This window comes from Poecile atricapillus, chromosome 2, assembly GCF_030490865.1.
Source record: "Poecile atricapillus isolate bPoeAtr1 chromosome 2, bPoeAtr1.hap1, whole genome shotgun sequence".
NCBI classification, from domain to species: domain Eukaryota; kingdom Metazoa; phylum Chordata; class Aves; order Passeriformes; family Paridae; genus Poecile; species Poecile atricapillus.
Genome location: NC_081250.1, coordinates 49,633,477 through 49,651,046, shown reverse-complemented (window position 1 = coordinate 49,651,046; position 17,570 = coordinate 49,633,477). Strand labels below are relative to the sequence as shown.

The 17,570-nt window shown below is 36.6% G+C and overlaps 1 protein-coding gene across 2 annotated transcripts in view; it reads left to right on the top strand.

The window, feature by feature from the left end:
* Nucleotides 1–17,570, top strand: part of FBXL2 (F-box and leucine rich repeat protein 2) — a 52,339-nt gene that overhangs the window by 25,283 nt on the left and 9,486 nt on the right. The window contains exons 3-10 of one of the 2 annotated variants that reach the window (XM_058832660.1): nt 2,999–3,053; nt 4,525–4,599; nt 7,515–7,609; nt 9,812–9,880; nt 9,967–10,062; nt 10,369–10,495; nt 10,691–10,765; nt 13,941–14,071. In XM_058832660.1, coding sequence (XP_058688643.1) covers nt 2,999–3,053; nt 4,525–4,599; nt 7,515–7,609; nt 9,812–9,880; nt 9,967–10,062; nt 10,369–10,495; nt 10,691–10,765; nt 13,941–14,071 — 723 coding nt within the window. Of the gene's footprint in view, nt 1–2,998; nt 3,054–4,524; nt 4,600–7,514; nt 7,610–9,811; nt 9,881–9,947; nt 10,063–10,368; nt 10,496–10,690; nt 10,766–13,940; nt 14,072–17,570 lie in introns of those variants that run through there. The other variant, XM_058832661.1, reaches the window with a different exon arrangement.

Genomic DNA, 17,570 nt, shown 5'->3' with positions numbered 1-17,570 from the left:
GCTAGTTTGCCATGAGGGAGTTGAGGAACTCTAAGGTTGTACAACTCTTTGTGCCTTTGGCATGAGGCTCACATGTGGTGTAGGGACTGTTAACATTGAAAGGTCTCCAAGGCCAAACTCATGAGGCACATGTCCAGAGTGGTGTGTGCCTAGGGATGAAAAGGCTTGAAGGGCTCCAAGTGTTGGTAAGTGTATTTTTCTTCTTGAGCTCAGTACGGGCTAACTGTGGAGAATTGAATCACCTGGGACACTAGAACTCAGACTAGATGATCCTAAACGTTACTGTGAATTTATTAATTTCCATTTCCTTGTGTTAATACATGCCAAAGACTGAAGTGGAAATGATTGCTGCTGCTGGCTGCTTCCATCTACGTAGCTGCGGTCATAGACGACAGAGGTGCTATACAACCAGCAGCTGCCCTGCTTGATAGTTTTTTCCACTTTTTAAAATTGCAAGTGCCTGCTGATGGTCCTTCACCCAAATGCCAGACAATGTCACTGTCTGACACTAACAGATGACTGACAGTGTCAGTGTTTCCATCTCGTTTTGTTGGTTGCATTTAAAGTCTTTAAAGACTCTGAAGTCTTTTAAAGACTTGAAATGACTTTAAACCTCAGAGTCTTGTGCCCTGTTGATAGTTTTCCTGGTTGGTAAGGATTTGCTAGTAATTCTGTGGGACTACAAGGAGACAAGCAAGTATGTATTAATGGTACAAGTGAAAGACTGTATTATAGAGGGCAAATAAATAGAAAAGCATGGAAAAAAGGGTTTTCAAGCATGTGTGCAAAATGCCTCTTTGGAATTATAAAAGTATTTACTGGCATCTCTTGCCCATTACACTGTTTAAGGGAAGGGTAATAATTGTGCTTTTGATTGCTGATAATGTGTCTTAATGTTGTTACCTGTTTTGATGGGGACAGCTTGGGCTGCCTTGCAGGAAACATTCTTCTGTAGAACAAAAAAAAATCCCCAACAAAACCCCTAAAAGCATCACAAATGTTTACACTTGCTAGAATATTTCTTCTCTTAATATAGAATAACTACTTTCAGTTTTTAACTTTTTGAAAAGTCACTTCATACAGAATGAAGCAAAAATAAATACATCTGTTCTCCATTTGGTTTTAGTTTAACTTTTATTTTGTAGCAGAAATCCTGCATCAGCGTTAATCTCTTAACAGCAATAAACAATGAAACATGAAGACAGACTGCCAGACAACTCAAGAGTGGTGGGGGTGTATAAAATACCCTTTCCTCAACATCTTACAGTTTCTTCTGTTGTTTCTTATTTCAGTAGAACTGGATACCTCACTTCTAAAACATGTCACGTTCTTATTTAGGCAAGAGTGTCGTGTCATAAGTTCTTTCTCTGTTAAAAATAACATGGAAATCTGTCTTTTGTGCTTCTGTAAATCTGAGATAACCCTCAGGTTCCACTCTCACAGTGGTTCTGAGGAAGCTTCTGCAAGCCAAGAAGCTTTGCAGCTCTCTCTCATGTAATCTCTACACACCCTCATCTGCTGACATTTCCCTCATGGTGGGGACAAAGGTGATTGCAGAAGAGGGTTACTGGTGAGTCGCTGATATTTATGATGCTCTTAAAAGAGAGAGAACACTTTTCAGTGTTTATCTGAACAGTCCAGTGATTTTGTAAGCACACTGTGTACTTTGTGCATTAAATGCCACTAAGTTTCCTAAAGTGAACAGGCCTCAGAAAGGATGTTCAAATGTCAAAATAGATGCTATCAAAATAAATGTTATTGACAGGATTTTATAAACTGTTTCATAGCTTCTGAAAACATCTGTCTTTCTGTTTGCTTGGCTATTATTTTTTTTGAGAAAAAGTATTACTGTATGGTAAAAAAAGAGTAAAAATAATTCCGGATGTCAAATTAAAAATTGGAAGATTATTATCTGAAGTGATCATAATGAATGTCCAGAAAATTGTTATGTTTAAGAAGTACTTTCATTACAATTTTAGCCCTTACCACAGCTAAAATAGATGTAGGTATCCATTTTGAGCTCTACCTTCAGATTTTCATTTGAAAAGCAGTAACCATAATGTTATGTGATTAAATTCAACATCTCTTACTAGTTGTTTGCTCCTCAATGTTAGCATCTAACTATAATATGAAATTGTTCTTATTATGGTTCATGTATTTGATGACTGAAAAATTCCTTGGGAAGCAGATAGCAGTTTATCAGTGAATTACAGGAACATATTTCATATATTTCGTAGCTTTTATTCTCTGTAGTACAAAATTATTTTTTAATAGGATCTATATTTTATGCTTAAGTTAATGATTTCTTCTTCACCAAGAACATTCTCTGAACCAATTTTGTTGGTATTAGCAAAATTCATTTTGACTGTGAAAAATTTCTTTCTGTGAGCTATTAAGAGTTGACAACCCTGAGAAATGGTTCCATGATCAGAATAGTAAATCTGAATTTTTAGCTGTAGTTGTTTCTTGTAATTTTTTTAAAAATATACTGTGTTAGGCTTGGTAGTCACTGTGAAATCCTTTCAGAAATCTGGTTCATTGTTCCTTGTATTAAATCTTAGATTCTTGAACTTAGATTTATCTATGTGTTACCTATTTCTTACTCTTCACCAACCTCTGAAATCTTCATCTGTATTCATAAAGTTACTTCTTTAATTGTAGCACAACTAAAAGAATATAAGCTAGTTTCTATGCATTAAGAAGAAAAGATTATTTGTTACAGTAGGGAGAGGGACTAGAAAATAGAGTTTCAGAAGCAGCACCTGCTGGGTTTTCATACATTCTCATATGTTGGTGTTGACTGTCTTTAGATGATAGCTATGATACTATTCTCTAAGTCTCAATAGCCAAAAATAATTTGGTAAAACACTCATATAGCATTTAGTCTGCTGCTTGTGTAACTGGTGTCTTTCCACAGAACTGCAGAACCATGAATTCATACAATAGTCCAGCTTTATAATTAAACATTTTAATTGTAGTTGTTTTCCTTTCTTTCTAGAATATTTTCTTTCTTGGACATAGTTACTTTGTGTCGCTGTGCACAAGTTTCCAAGGTATGTATTTTTTTGGGGGTTTTTTGGTTGTTGCTTATGTTATTCTCTTAATTACGTGCAAATAATAGAATTCATTGCAATTTGCTTACTGTTTAAAAAAAAATAAATTCTTGGTCTCTTAGTTTATTAAAGCAGATGAACAATTTTCAGCAAAAGGTCCCAGTTTTGCATGTAGATGTGGACTTAGTTGCTGTGTACAGGAGTTCTGTCTGAAGGCTGTGGAAAAGATATCCAGTCGTGTATGCTCTGTATCTGGAGAAGAGATTATGCCCAGTTTGGCATGATGACATTTGCTTTTTATAAAGCATGTGGCTGTATAGCACTATTTTTCAATTGTAATTGCTGCTTAAGATTCCATATAGTTTGGTTAATGTGTGCCATGTGTCTAAGAAGTACATCCATCATTTTCTTGCCAAGTACAAAAGGTGTTAAGTAGATGAACTACTAGTGGAGGAAAAAGGCAGAAACAAGGTATTAGTGAAGGCATGCTAAGTAAGTTTTTATGTTTATCTTGTCTTCATTTTTTTTCTTGAAATAAAATGAGTAATACTCCATTTCTACATCAACTGTGTACAATGAATTATGTTATTATATAACTTGGATGAACTTTATTTCATATTTTTCTTCCTTCTCTTACAGTTGGGCTTGGTTTGCAGTTTAACTGGTTGTTTGTTTTAACGTATAATTGTGTAATTATTTCATTCTTGACCCATTTCACCCTGTCCTGTAACTTCAGTAAGTCTTGTCAGTCAAGTAACATCAGGTTTCATCTGAAACCTACAAAACTGCATAAGAAAACCAAAATAAATTTTATCTTTCTCTGAAAACTACCTATCAGTTGGATGCAGTATTCTTTTTTTTTTTCCTCATTTTCTGCATATATCTATGTTTCTCTGGCTTTTTAATTTTGCTTTACTTTGAACAGCTGTTGCTTCGACAGTGAAGAACAAGCTCTCAAACATGTACATGTAACTTAGCACGTGTAAAGGAAAGGCCTGGTCCTAATAGTGGAAAGTCAGCAGTTTTCTGAAAGGTTTCTGTTTTCTCAGAATAGTAACTAGTGACGTTGAGGAACTGTGGTTTTATTGAAAGGAATCTCATCTGCACCTACTTTTTTTCCATTTAGATCTAGCAAAAGTAACTCATTAGAAAACTTTACAAAAGCTTTTTAAGAATGGAGGGTTAATTCTTTCCGTGTACATGCTTCACATTTAATATCTTGCTTTCCTGTATGTTTTGTAGCCACAAGTTAACATTTGAAGTGTAATCCATTTAGGAGATTTGAGATTAATTTCTGTAAATTCTATGTTTTTAGCTACTTTGTACTGTATGAGTACTAATATCTACAATTCTTTCTATTTTAAATGCTGTCTGAAATTGTCAAGTTTGTAATATTTGTGTTACTGAGAGGAAAATGAAGGGAGCGGGCGGTGGAGGTAATAAACAAACTATTAATGTATTTCTTTTCTAGGCATGGAATGTTTTAGCTCTGGATGGAAGCAATTGGCAAAGAATAGACCTCTTTAACTTCCAAACGGATATAGAGGTTAGTGTCTTTTTCATTTTTAGGATATTTTTCATTCCTATTGAGATGTTTAAGAGCATAGCCCATTTTGAGTGCCCCACATACTGTGCTTGGTTTCACATCTTTTAAAGACGAAGTTCAAGAAAATAGTACTGTGAAGGTGCAAATGAAAAAGAACTCTATTTGCCTTTTTTTTTTTTTCTGTTTGCATGTTTCAGTTTTGGTCGCCAGCTGTGTATCAGATGATTCTCATATATCATATACATATAGGGCTCTAAAAATCCAAGCCTGCTCATTTCCAGAAAGGAAAGGTGTAAATGGTGCCTCTGGATGGAGTGAGATTCTTGGAATCACCTTTATGATCTAGAGGATGTTTTTGCTGTTCCCAAATCCCTCTATGAGGGGGCCACCTAGTGCTGGAAGCTCACTGGACACCTGGCTATAGGATTTGGAGATTGAAGCACTAAAATGCTAGACAGCTTTTCTTACTGCAGATTTCCCTAGATTTGATTTGGTATTGATATATTGGTGTACTCAATTACCATTCTATGACCATTTGTTTTATAAGGTTTCCACCTTGTGTGAAATGCAGATACGTGTGAAGTAAAGTTGTTTCCAGTGTATAATGAAAGGTTTTAGGGCAGACTTGTCTTCTGTAAGAAAAACATGTCTACATTAATGCTGTCATAGTTGTGCGTAACAAAAGAAAAGAGAATATCTGAAAATGAAGAAAAAAAAATAGTGGGTAACACAAATTCCTTGATTCAGTCTGAACTGGTTTATTATTTGTTGTTAGATACAAATTAAATATAGACAACAATAATAGATTTGCTTCTGTATTTTATGTTTTAGCTTCTTAGCTGCATAAATAAAATCCAGATGTGTTTCATTTGCTATATTTTGCTAACCATGGTACAAACTGTTCCTAAAGCTTTACAGTAATATAGAGGGTAAATTTTTTTCACCGCTCTTTTAAAACATCATTGCAAACTCTAGTGCTCTACTCATCTTAAACAAGAGGATCTTGCAGAGGTAGGAGAAAGATTTTTGGCATCTGCCTCGATCTAAATGTGTCAAAGGATACTTGGAGCTTTGAAGTCAGGTTTTCTTTCAGTTGCCTTTAAAAATCTTGTGTTCCTCATTTGCTAAGAGATAAAGTAAAACATGACAGGTCTGCAGTTCTTCCTGTTGATAGGCCTTTTCTGTGCTTGCAATCATTTTGGTATTTAGAAACACAGTATTGTATTTTCAAGTTTTCAATATTTTTGTCATTTTACCTAACGGTGTTGCCCTCTGAGATGCTGAGATATCTATGGCATGGGATTCAGGAGGAGTGAAACGAAGTTATGATCTTCTTTTTCTATAAAAAGCTATTGTGGTTTGGAGCAATTCAGTTACTTCAGCATATTATCTTTAAGTACATTTATAGTATATACCCTTTAAATTTACTCCTAAAAGTGTGTTCAGCAAGAAGTTATTACACTAATAAAAGTTCTTCAACAAAATAATTTCACATTTGGTGTCTAAGAACTCTGTTTAGCTTCTTAGTAATGTATTTTTTGTCTGTGAATTTAGCATAGGTAAAAACTCCCAATTGTATTTGACAACTTTGTGCTCAGTTGGACGAGCTGTTTTGTGATTTTTTAGTTAGTACTTGACCTGAGAATATCAAATTAAGAAAAATTAGTTTTTGGGAAATTTTCTATATTTAAGACTTCACATGATAGAGAATAAGGTGTGTGTGGGGGAATCCTATAAAAAGTGTTTCTTTTATATCAAAAAGGTGTGATCTTGAATTTAAATGTAGCTTCGGATTTCTTGGTATGTGGAACCAATTGTACGCTGGGGTAGGTTGAAAAACTAGTTTTTTTGAGTGACAAATTATTCAAACAGCTAAATGCATTTGGATGCACTAAAGTTGTCTTCTTTAGTATGCTGGTTTTTGTAAGGTTTTAGGTGATTAAAGAAATAAATGGGTTTGGGAAAATTTACCTTATTATTTGTTTGTATTTTCTTTGAATAGTTCTTTAGGATTTGGCTTTTTTCTGCAATGTAAATTGAACTTGCATTATATGTTATTCATTCAAGAATTTATCCTTACAGTAAAGGTATTTGGCATTTGCTGAGAAATAATATTGATTAATTGAAAAGATTTTAAAAATATATGATTTTCAGTTTTTTTTTTTTTTGGTGTAAATTCTTTGTAGTAAAAGACAAGCAATGTTACTTAGAGACCAAGAAACAAGCACTGATAAGAAAATATTTTCCCATAGTGAAGGCCAGAATGTTAATATTAGAGAAGGACAATAAAATATAACAACATAACAACAAAAAAATCCCCTAACCTGTAATTCTATACATATTTCTTCTTTCAAAAGTAAAGGGAGAGAAAAAAAAATGCACAGTGCTGTTGGTATTAGTCCTATTGTTGGCTGCTCCCACCAAGGTGCTTGGCACCTTTCAATTGCAAGTGTCCCTATGGCAGGAGCTGTAAAACAAGGACTTACTGGAGGCTGTCATGATGTACTGGCCTGAGCAGGTCTCTGTGGGCAGTTTCAACTTACGTGCTGTAGGAGTGACTGAGAATGAAGAATAAAGAGGCCAAGCCTTCCATTCCACCTCTGCGCAGTTCCCAACACATCTTAGAAAACTTGAAGCTCATTTTAGTAGTCTTAGTGGGTAGAGTCTTCTGTGACAAAAAGTTGAGCTGTGTGTGATTGAAGGAAGAAGAGAGAATTAAAGATTGAATTGAAGAGCACCTGAGTATGAGTGGAGATTCTCAACAGGTAACTGTTCTTTCTTAAAGCAGCAAAAGAAATTCAAGTAGTTCTAGTGGCGTATAGCTGAGGCTAGTCTTAACTCCTGGGATTTTTAATTTGGTTAGGATATTATGTCAGAATAAAACTCAGCTGAATCTTCCTTTTATTTGGTTTAAGGGTCGTGTTGTGGAAAATATATCAAAAAGGTGTGGTGGGTTCCTGAGACAGCTTAGTCTGAGAGGATGTCTTGGTGTTGGAGACTCCTCTTTAAAGTAAGTAAAATTCTCTATTAAGACATCGCTTGTTTCCTAATGTGCCTAAATGCAATTAGATGACTGTTACATGTTTGTATTTCTGAGTCCTGACTGATGACCAAAATGGGATACTTAGATAAGTACTAAATGCCTTAATGTTGATTAAATGAATGATCAGTTTGAGATCGAAATATAGCTTCTGTTATTTTCCAGAAATTAACTAAGAAATTAAAGTTGTGCTTTTCTGAAACATTTTTTTCTTCCATTGATTGATATTTTCAAGTGGTTAAAATGTTTTCATACAATACTCTGGCATCCTACAACAGTCAAATTATCAAGATTAGTGGTCATTTTATTGTTTATCATCTAGTCTCGACAAGAGATGACCCTAGCAATTGGAGAAAGGATAAAGACTAATACAATTAAGCACCTACAAAATCAGAAAACATCTGGGATTCTCTTCCTGGTCTAAATAAGAACAGGCAGGCAACAAGACACATCTTGGGAGGCTCTAGAGAGGACAGAGACCCTTCTTTCACGCAGTGTATGAGCTGAACTGTGCAGTTTGTTCCCGGAAGAATGTTTGAATCCATAGAAGCTTTTTCCAATGCAAACTGTTTAGCCAGGTTCCTCTGGATATTTCTGTGAGCATTTAAATCTGAAGATCCTACCTCCAGCTGATGGTCCCTAAACCACAAGTGCTTTAGGGCTTAAAGTACATTTGGAGGAAGGCTTTGGGGTCTGGCCTTTTGCACTTAGGGTTTCCTCCTCTCTCCCTGGAGTCTGGGCTGGATGGTGTTCAGTCTGATGTAGTGTGACCATTCTTAAGTGGAAAATATAAGCACAATGATTTTGTTAAGCAGTGGATATTAAACTAGTGTCCTCTGACCTTTAGCTATTTCTAAAATTTACAAGCAAGTCAATTCATTGACTTTTGTCTCTAGAGTAAATTCTAGAGTAAATGCAGGATTAATTTTCAGGTACTTGTTCTGAAAGTGATTTTTGCTCTAAGGCTATTTGTGTTTAGTTTTTTCCAGATAGACTACTTTTGTGGGTGATACTAATTTTTCTATTTATCCTTCTTCTACATCAACTTTTGAGTAAAATAACCAATTACTGATGTAGGTGTTGGTTGTGTAAGTACCGAATGCTTGTGGCAGGTCTGTCAGGACATGCCCCATGCTTGAATCTCAGAGGCAGTTTGCTGTTCCTCCAAAGTGTAACATCTTTCCAAGTGATTTGAAGGGTGTCTTGACTGTAAATCTTCCTCCAGTATATGAATTTTGGAATAGCTGTTTTGAGAATTCAAGTGGAAACTCTCACCAGTATAACTGCTTGCCGGGATTTTTTTCCATTGTTTTCAATTCACACTGGAGAGCCAGAAGTTGTTACCAGCTGAGCATGTAGTCGGATCTGTTAACCAGGGCAAGACTCCAGACAAATTGTTTTTGTGTGTTTCCTTCCCTACTGCCAATAAAGTCCATTTGAAGGAAACATGGGCATAAAACAGTGTTCTGAAATGCAGTGCAGCTGTAAATATTACTTTGCACAGATGAAAAGAAAGTGTATGTATTTCTTCAGGGTAATTAGTATAATGATACATACAGGCTCTCAGCAGTATAGGAGCTCCAATCTTCCTTAAAGTTCATACTCAGTAGAGCACACTGATACATTTAAATTTTTAAAATAATGAAGAAGCAGTTTGCAGTCGACAGAGCTTTCCACTGATGGTTCAGTAGGCTTAGGTTACGCTTTGGTATTGCACCAGGTGTGTGCCTTTCCATTTGCTGTGGGAGCAAGCGTCTTATTAAGACTTGCAAAGGCTTCAGTAATGAGATGTGCAGAAACTCTCCCCAGAAGCCTAATGTTTTACTGATGTAACACTTGAAGCTTTCTGTTTATGCCCTTTGAGTTTTTTGTTACAGTATTTGAAGCAAGATATATGCTTATATATGCTTATATATGACAGAAATAACCACCTTGCCCAAGTGGTGTTTGAGAGAGAAAGAACACTTTCCTAAGATCAGAAACTGGTCTTAGCTAGGAAAAGGAAGAAGCCACAACTGAGACAGATGTATTTGAGCCATACTTTGCAGTTGCTCTGGGGCTTGAAGATCAGGCTTTTTGACCAAGGTGGGAGGAGGTACGGGACAGAGCGCTCTCTAGTGACTGCATTGCACTAGGACATTATATTAATTCAGCTTTTTGTTGCTGTTTTAGGACCTTTGCACAGAACTGCAGAAACATTGAACACTTAAATCTGAATGGGTGCACAAAAATCACTGACAGGTAAGTCAAAGAGGTTTTTTGATTGATGGGAAAGTTTGGAAAAAGAAGTAGCTGAAGGTATTTTTAGTGTGTCTGCTGTTTTGCAGCACGTGTTACAGTCTTAGCAGATTCTGTTCCAAGCTGAAACATCTGGATCTGACATCCTGCGTAGCCATCACAAACAGTTCTTTAAAAGGCTTAAGGTAAGAATATTCAGTGTTCTGTGTTAAAGAAAAGTGTTTAAAGAGCTGCTCAGCATTTAATAAAGTTAAAAAATTGGTGCTGAACCTTTATACTGTGAATCAGCACTGGCTGTATTCTATATCTAGGACTTCTGGGGTGTAGACTGTGGTGCTTGTGTGTGGTCTTTTCTCATGACTTTTCTGTGGACGCCTGGCACAGTCCACTGGCTATCATTAATTTCTAACAGTGTGTTTAATTTGGGTTTCCCACTGTTATGACTATTTGAAGGCTGGATTTAACTTTATGTATTTTTTTAATTCTCCCAGTGAGGGTTGCAGAAATCTGGAACATTTGAATCTTTCCTGGTGTGATCAGATTACGAAGGATGGTATTGAAGCACTGGTGAAAGGGTGTAGTGGACTAAAAGCTCTATTTCTTAGAGGTTGCACACAGGTACATAATTGCTTGGGCGATCCTTTAGGAATAAAATTTTATTTTGGGTTTTTGAAATCTCCATGAATTAAAAAATGTCATTTTTGTTATAGTATTTTGTTCCATATTGCAAGATGTGTACATTTTTTGGGCTGCTTTGCTGTGCTTTTAATTTCTTGTTTCTTTTCCTATGTCCAATTTAATTACTAAATCCAGTTAGAAGATGAAGCATTGAAACACATTCAAAATCACTGTCATGAGCTTGTAATCCTGAATTTGCAATCGTGTACAGTAAGTATTTGAAACTTCTAAAGGTACATTCTTTAAAAATCAGAAATAATTTTTGAATGCTAATGAATTGATCTGCTTTACACTTAAGTAAGATGGTACATTTCTGCAGTTTACAGGATTTTGTGTGAAATAGTAGCTTTAAATGAGCTGGTTGTTTCTACAGCTGAGTTTTGACATGAAGTGTTGGGTTTTTTTCCCCCTCATTACATCTTCTAACTGTGGTAAGCTCCAGAGTAAGAATTAACTGCATTCATTCAAATTTCATTAACTGTATAGCATTTTGGTCTATTCATAATTCTTAGGTTTCAATTGAGCAGAAGTCATATTCTGGGCTCCATAATAGAGAGTAAAATGTAATGGCATCATAACTGAAGATGATTCAGAACTGTCTTAAGTGGCAGAAGGGCATGTCTTTTCAATATTAATGGAGAACACATTCATTAGTAATGAAATGACTGGGAATCATTCATGAACTTTTAATTCTACATAGAGAACACAAATTTTCTTTGCTCTGGTTCTTTTTCATTGTTACTGATGTGACTTTTCAGGAATGGGAAAGGCTTTCTTTTAGATTTTAAATATATCTAAGTTATTCTTTCCCTGCAATTAAGCCTTAAAATATATTGAAATAAATTAGAATTTCGTTGTTTCAGGCATGCAGAGTTAAATAATGAAATTATATTTTTGTTTGCTTGTTTTTGAAAAGTTTTCTAGTTTTGTTGCTAAAAGGCATCATAAAAACCTGCAAAACTTTCAAATCTGTTTTACAGATTATTGCAGAATGAATGTGGCATGGGAACATTTTTTGTTGAGTTTGAACCTAATAGATTTCTTTAAAGTGTTGAATATTTTTGAGTGTTAGGGATTATTAAAAGTTACATTAAAATTGCAGAAAATAAGAACAATACAAATACAAAGCTTGACCTTCCATGAGCTAGATGTTTAGTGAAAGAGAATTTTTCAGTCTGAATGTAGGTGCTCACTGAAGCTGAGCACTTAAGGATAACAGCAGTGAAGGGAAGTTCCTTCTTTTTGTCAGAACCACACTTAAATAAGCTCGGTAAGCAATCTCTTCCCCTCTTACTCTTCCTTTTGCTGTCCTTCTCACATATTCTTTTTCTGTTGTGTTTTGCCTGGGACTAATGAGATAGATCAAGGCCAGCCTTTTTTGACTGCTTTTGTGGAAGAATCTCAAGAGGTCTGATAATAATCAGTTCTTATCTCCCCCACTTAACAGTAGCATTTGCACAGAACTGCACCAGAACTTCCCTTGGTCAGGATGTTTGTTGTTATGTAGTGCAAACAAAAAAACCTCCCAAGGGAAAGTATTTTCTCCTTTGAGTTTTCTGAGTTGCCAGTCTGTGTGTCCTACCTAATACTGTGCTCTAAAGCTGTGTTTCACTGGAGGTGTGTCCTGCTTACTATGGCTTGGAAGCACACTTCCAGAAGCATCCAGGCTCCATATGATCAAAGGGATTTTTACACAGCAGGTCTCCTTATGCTTTATATGACCCCCCACTGTAATTCTAGTGACTCTGTTTTGTGGGCCCTGTAAAAATGCCAGGCCAGCTCCAGCAGCTATGGAATGAAGTTGTATTAGCTTTGGAAACTGCACATCTGAAAGGTTCCATCTTAAGAGAAAGATTTTTAGAAACTTGCAGGCATTTTTCAAACACTTTTCTTTCTTGACAATGATATGGACATTTAAATTACAAGCAATTTCAGAGTGGAAAATTTTCATATATGACTTGAGGGCTTTTTATAGCAGCATAAAATTTACATAGTCCTTGCCTTCAAAGCAGTCCCTTTTCCCAGTACCAGTGTCATGAGTATTTCTCAAAGGAAACAGAACAGTTCCAGAAAATAACATGATTTTGGAAAGTCAAATCCAGAAGTACCTGTCTGATTTGGACAGAACTCCAAAACTTATCTTCTGTCTGTAGATTATACAAATCCTTCTGTATTCCTGAAAAAAAACAAGACTTCTGTTTTCTGCTGAAAGTAATTTGACTGAACTAGTTGCAAATCTAAACTTCTGATATTAAAAAGTGCTGGGCTAGGGAGGGAGGATCATAAGGTAATCTGCCTTTGTGCTGAGCTACTGCTCTTTCTCATCCTGTTTTCATCTAGGAAAGGATATTTTTGTGATAATAGCATCAGAAATATGCTACAGTTGTATGAGCATTCTCAAATGAGAGGCTTATACAAGGCTTGTGTCTTTTCTATTAAAAATACAGTGGGGCTCTTTGCTACTATTGCAAGAGTATTATTAAGCCAGGAAATAAAACAACCTATTCCCCACAGCAGAAAAATTAATTTCATAGTGTTAGGAGGAGGAGGAGAGAGCTTTTTCCAGAACAGGAGACTTGTAAACAAAATCGTTTTTGTACACACACAGTAATCCAGTTCCTGTTGCTATTTTGTGTGCAATGGGGCTATTTCTTACAGTTCCTGTTTTAGAGAGAAAACTTACTCATTCATATTCTAAATTTGGAGTTACTCCTTACAGAATATCTACTACAAAATGTTTCTGAGAAATGAAAAGTCCTCTTTTGAGTTAAGTCTTTCATCTAAAGACAGCTGTATAGGGTAGGGCAAATCTGGCTTTTAGCCTTACCTTCTGTAAAGAATGGATTATATGTAATTGTTTCCCTGTAACTCTTGCTTCAAAAATTATCAGAAGGTGAAGGATTTTGCCTTTGGATCCTACTGCTCCAGTGCAAATTAGGTGCTTTTTTTTTTGTCTCCTGCTATGATGCTTTAAAATCTCTTTTGCACTGTTCCCAAATTTACACATTCACTTGATCAAAAGACATGGACCCCAGCAATATATAAGAAGTGAGCACAATTTAAAAAAAAAATTGTAAAAAATAATAAAACAAAAGCAAAGTGAAAGAGGAAGACAACAACAAACAACTCTCACTTTGTGCTTCAGAATGCCTTAGAGTAGGACTTATGGTCTATGGAAAAATGCATAATTAAGTAGGAATTGTAAATGTTGCTTTATCTTCAGTGTTACCATTTTATGTGGTTTCACAACTGTATTTTTTGGTTGAAAATCCAGGTTGCCTTGGTTATATGGTGTGATAGTAGCAGTTCAGTAGCAGTGTCTTGAGTTTTTTTCTTGGCTGATTGCTTGATAAAGAAGTAACTTCAGCCTTCTTCTGTGTTGCAGCAAATTTCAGATGAAGGCATTGTGAAAATCTGTAGAGGATGCCATAGACTGCAGTCACTTTGTGTTTCAGGCTGTAGCAACCTGACAGATGCTTCTCTCACAGCACTTGGTCTGAACTGTCCAAGGCTGAAGTAAGTATGTCATGAGTGTGTTGTATATCATGTTCTCACTGGCCTGATCTAAGAAATTCACTTCGGAAGATGAGCTGCATTTGCAACCAAAACATTAAGTTATGAGTACATAAACTTGAGGGCTGGTCCTCTGTAGCGTCATATGAATGTAGTTCACTGTATATCAGAAAAACAAGAGTTAATATATAACAAATAAAAGGTGCTGAACCCAGCAGTTCAATTCTGTGCTTCTAGCTAAATATTTTAAGTACTAATTACAAGTGAGAAAAAAGAAGATAAAAAGCCCATTACTTTTTTAAAAGCTAAAAATATCTGTGGTTGTGTTGTGTCTTGTGATGTTTGTACTCTGATGTGGTTTTATTTTTATTACAAAAAATAGCTAAATTATATCTGATTATTATATTTAAAGTTTTTATTATAAAAGTGCTTTTAATATGCTCTGCAGTACAGCCTGGTGTTCTTAAACTCTGAAATAAAGTGTGCTCATATATTTGCAAGCATTGAGGACTGATATTTATGAGAGATGTTTTGAACAATAGGGGCATGTCAGTTAAAGATAATATAAACTTCCACACTGTGTAATTTGTGCAAACATATGTTATGGTGGGCTTTAAAACCAAAAACCATCAGCAGCTCCCTGATTATGCAGATATATTGTAGAGACAGATAATACTTCTAATTTTAATGTAAATTACATTAAAAAGACAAGATTTTTGGATGACAAATTGCCATTTATGACAGCAACATGCAGGAGTCAGAACTTGTTATCCTTAAGTCACAGATAGTGGAGAAATGAGTAGTTTTTAAAATTTAGGGGATTCTGCATTCAAATTGCCAGTGTACCATATGCTGACACACAGTGTTCCTTTAGCTGAATGGGTGAAAAAGAGCTTTTGTTAGTGTAGAAGACCTGTCCTTAAGACAATTCCAGGCTGACAGTCCCCTTTGTCTTTGAACGGGGACCTGTTCATATTTATTAGTGGCTTAGGAGTCTTTTGGCACCACTTACTGGCATTCCCTAGAAAGCTGTGCTGTTACTGCTGGTCTTTTTCCAGCATTTCTCTCATTTTCTCTATTAGCATCTCAGATGGGAAATAAAAGGAGGTCTAAACTGCTGTTAGTTGTGCAATTGTTTTCAAGGACACCAGGAATTGTTTCGACTTCGGTAGGAAAACTGTCAGCCACAAGGGGGAAGGCGTCCGCTGCTCTCCTCCTGTAATGAGGAACAGCACAGAGAAAGAAAACGACCCTTTGCAATGATTACTGCTGAGGATTATTGCACGTTGGAAGAACAAACGATACAGCTGGTTACAACTAGACTTTGGGGATCATGGATGGAAAGGAGTTGATAAAAATTATGTTGGAAATCAAAGGGAAATGTAATTCCACACTTGTTCTGTACCTTATGAATATTTCAGTGTTGAGTGTGAAAGAAAACTCTGCTGCCTCTGTTGGACTTGCTGGCTCTGTTAGGAAATTTTTGAGTATTTTCTGTGCTGTGTTACTCTCACTTCACTTCAGGATCTTGAATGTTCTATATGTATCTATGCTGCTTTCCATAATACTGCTGATTTTCCTTAATTTAGTTGTTACCAGTCACAAATATCTCCTTGGACAAAAATTTAGGCCTAGCTTTCAGCAGACTCTTCAGCTATATTTCTTATCTCACATCAACATACAGGTGTCATGTCATCCCTCTTTACATTTGCTCTTTCAGGTGCTTGGTGCCCTCTCTCTTTTTTCCTTTATTAGCACTTTTTAATGCTAAACTACTTGTAGGTATTTTGGCAAGGCTTGTCAAGAAAAGCACCTGTGAACCATGAATGTCTTTGGGTGGGGCTGTGAAAGTTAGGATCATATTCCTTTTAGCCCCACCAGCTGCTATTCCACAGGAGGAAGGAGGTGCTGAGTGCAGACATTCCAGGTGTGCCCAAAAAGCAGCTGTAGGCAATGAATGCAACTCTGTCTTGGAGAACATTTCTTCATAAGAGTGGAGAATCTGCTTTGAATATCATTTTGCCTCATCAGCTCCTATGTTAGCTACTTTTTCACAAATCACTGGGTGGGAAATTCATGTCAGCTGTTACAGGAAAAAAGAGCCCTCTGTATTTAAGCACAATCACTAAAACAAAAGCAAAAATTAGAACTTTGCTCATTATTTCCATGCTGCCCCAGTGCCTTCCCACCTGTTTTTTCATTCTGGGGCCTGATTGATGCAGCATGTGTGTATACAGCTCACTCCCATTCTCCTGCCCTGACTGTCTGCACACCCAATTTCAGGAAAGCTAGAGCTGCTTATCTTCTGGTTTCTTATTCCTCTGTTTCTATAGTTGTCTTTTCAACTGGGTGTGCAGGAAGTAGCATCCTCACTATTTTGGATATCATTGCAGATGTCATTCTCTCTCCAGCCCCTCTTTAAAGTCAACTATGTAATGAGATGGGGTTTGTAGAAAGTAATAGATGAAAGGAGTTAGAAGGGTGACAAATGTGACCTCAATCATGAGAGTTTTTTTTTTGTGGTGGTGGTGGTGTTTCTCCCCTTCCTATTTGGTATTATAGGCAATTTTTAGAGTAGCTGAGAGTATTTTATGATAGGCTGCTAACTGCCCTTGATGTAAGGGCACAGAATTCCTGAATGTGAGTCTGTAAAGTAAGTCCCAGAGGTATTAGAACCATCTATTTGGGAAGAGGTGCCTGTCTTGTACTTGGCTTGGCTTTTCCCTCATACTTCAGAACCTTGTTGAAGACTGTAACTCTTAAAGTGGCTTTTCAAGCCTATGGGGCTGCTCAGCTCTAAATTGGCTGTCCTCTTGCTTTTGGCTTGGAAGGGGCTGATCCAGCAAAGTCGTAGTCAGAGCCCCACATCCTGTACTTCGGTGGGGTTGTAATTAGTTCATGTGCCCAGTGTGGCTTTTCTCTTTGCACTTTCTCTCTAGAGAGAGAGTGTTCTAATGACCTCCTAAGCCAGTGGAAGGATCTGGAGGTCTCTCAGTAGTGCCACAAAAAATTCTTTTGTCCCTCTTTCCCTGCCTCCTCCCCACCAGCTCTGGTATAGCAGCAACGGTTGCTGTGGTTGCACTTAGTTTGTTCTGCTCATCCCATGGCTCTGTGATTTCCCCTTATTCATCTTGATACTTACTCCACCTGCAAAGGAAAGTGTTCATTAAAAAAGGGCAAAGAAAACAACAACAAATCATTAGTGGGATGGAGTCCTGGTGTGCATACTAGTGGTGTTGTTTGGGGCAGTTGACCTTTTGGGGTTTTTTGTCAGTACTGCTTCCCAGTGCCTCTTGGAAGAATGTTAGGATTATCTTTCCAAAACACTGTCATTTCCTTTAAAGTTCTGTTGATATAGTTTGTTGTTCTTACTGTGGGCTTGGAGATTTTTAGCTCCTTGCCTTCTGGTAACTTGCTTCACTGTGCTTCATGCAGAGGCTCTGAGGGGATTTCTAGTAAGCACTTTCTCAGTTTTGTGGCTTCCCAGCAGCCTGTGTTTAGA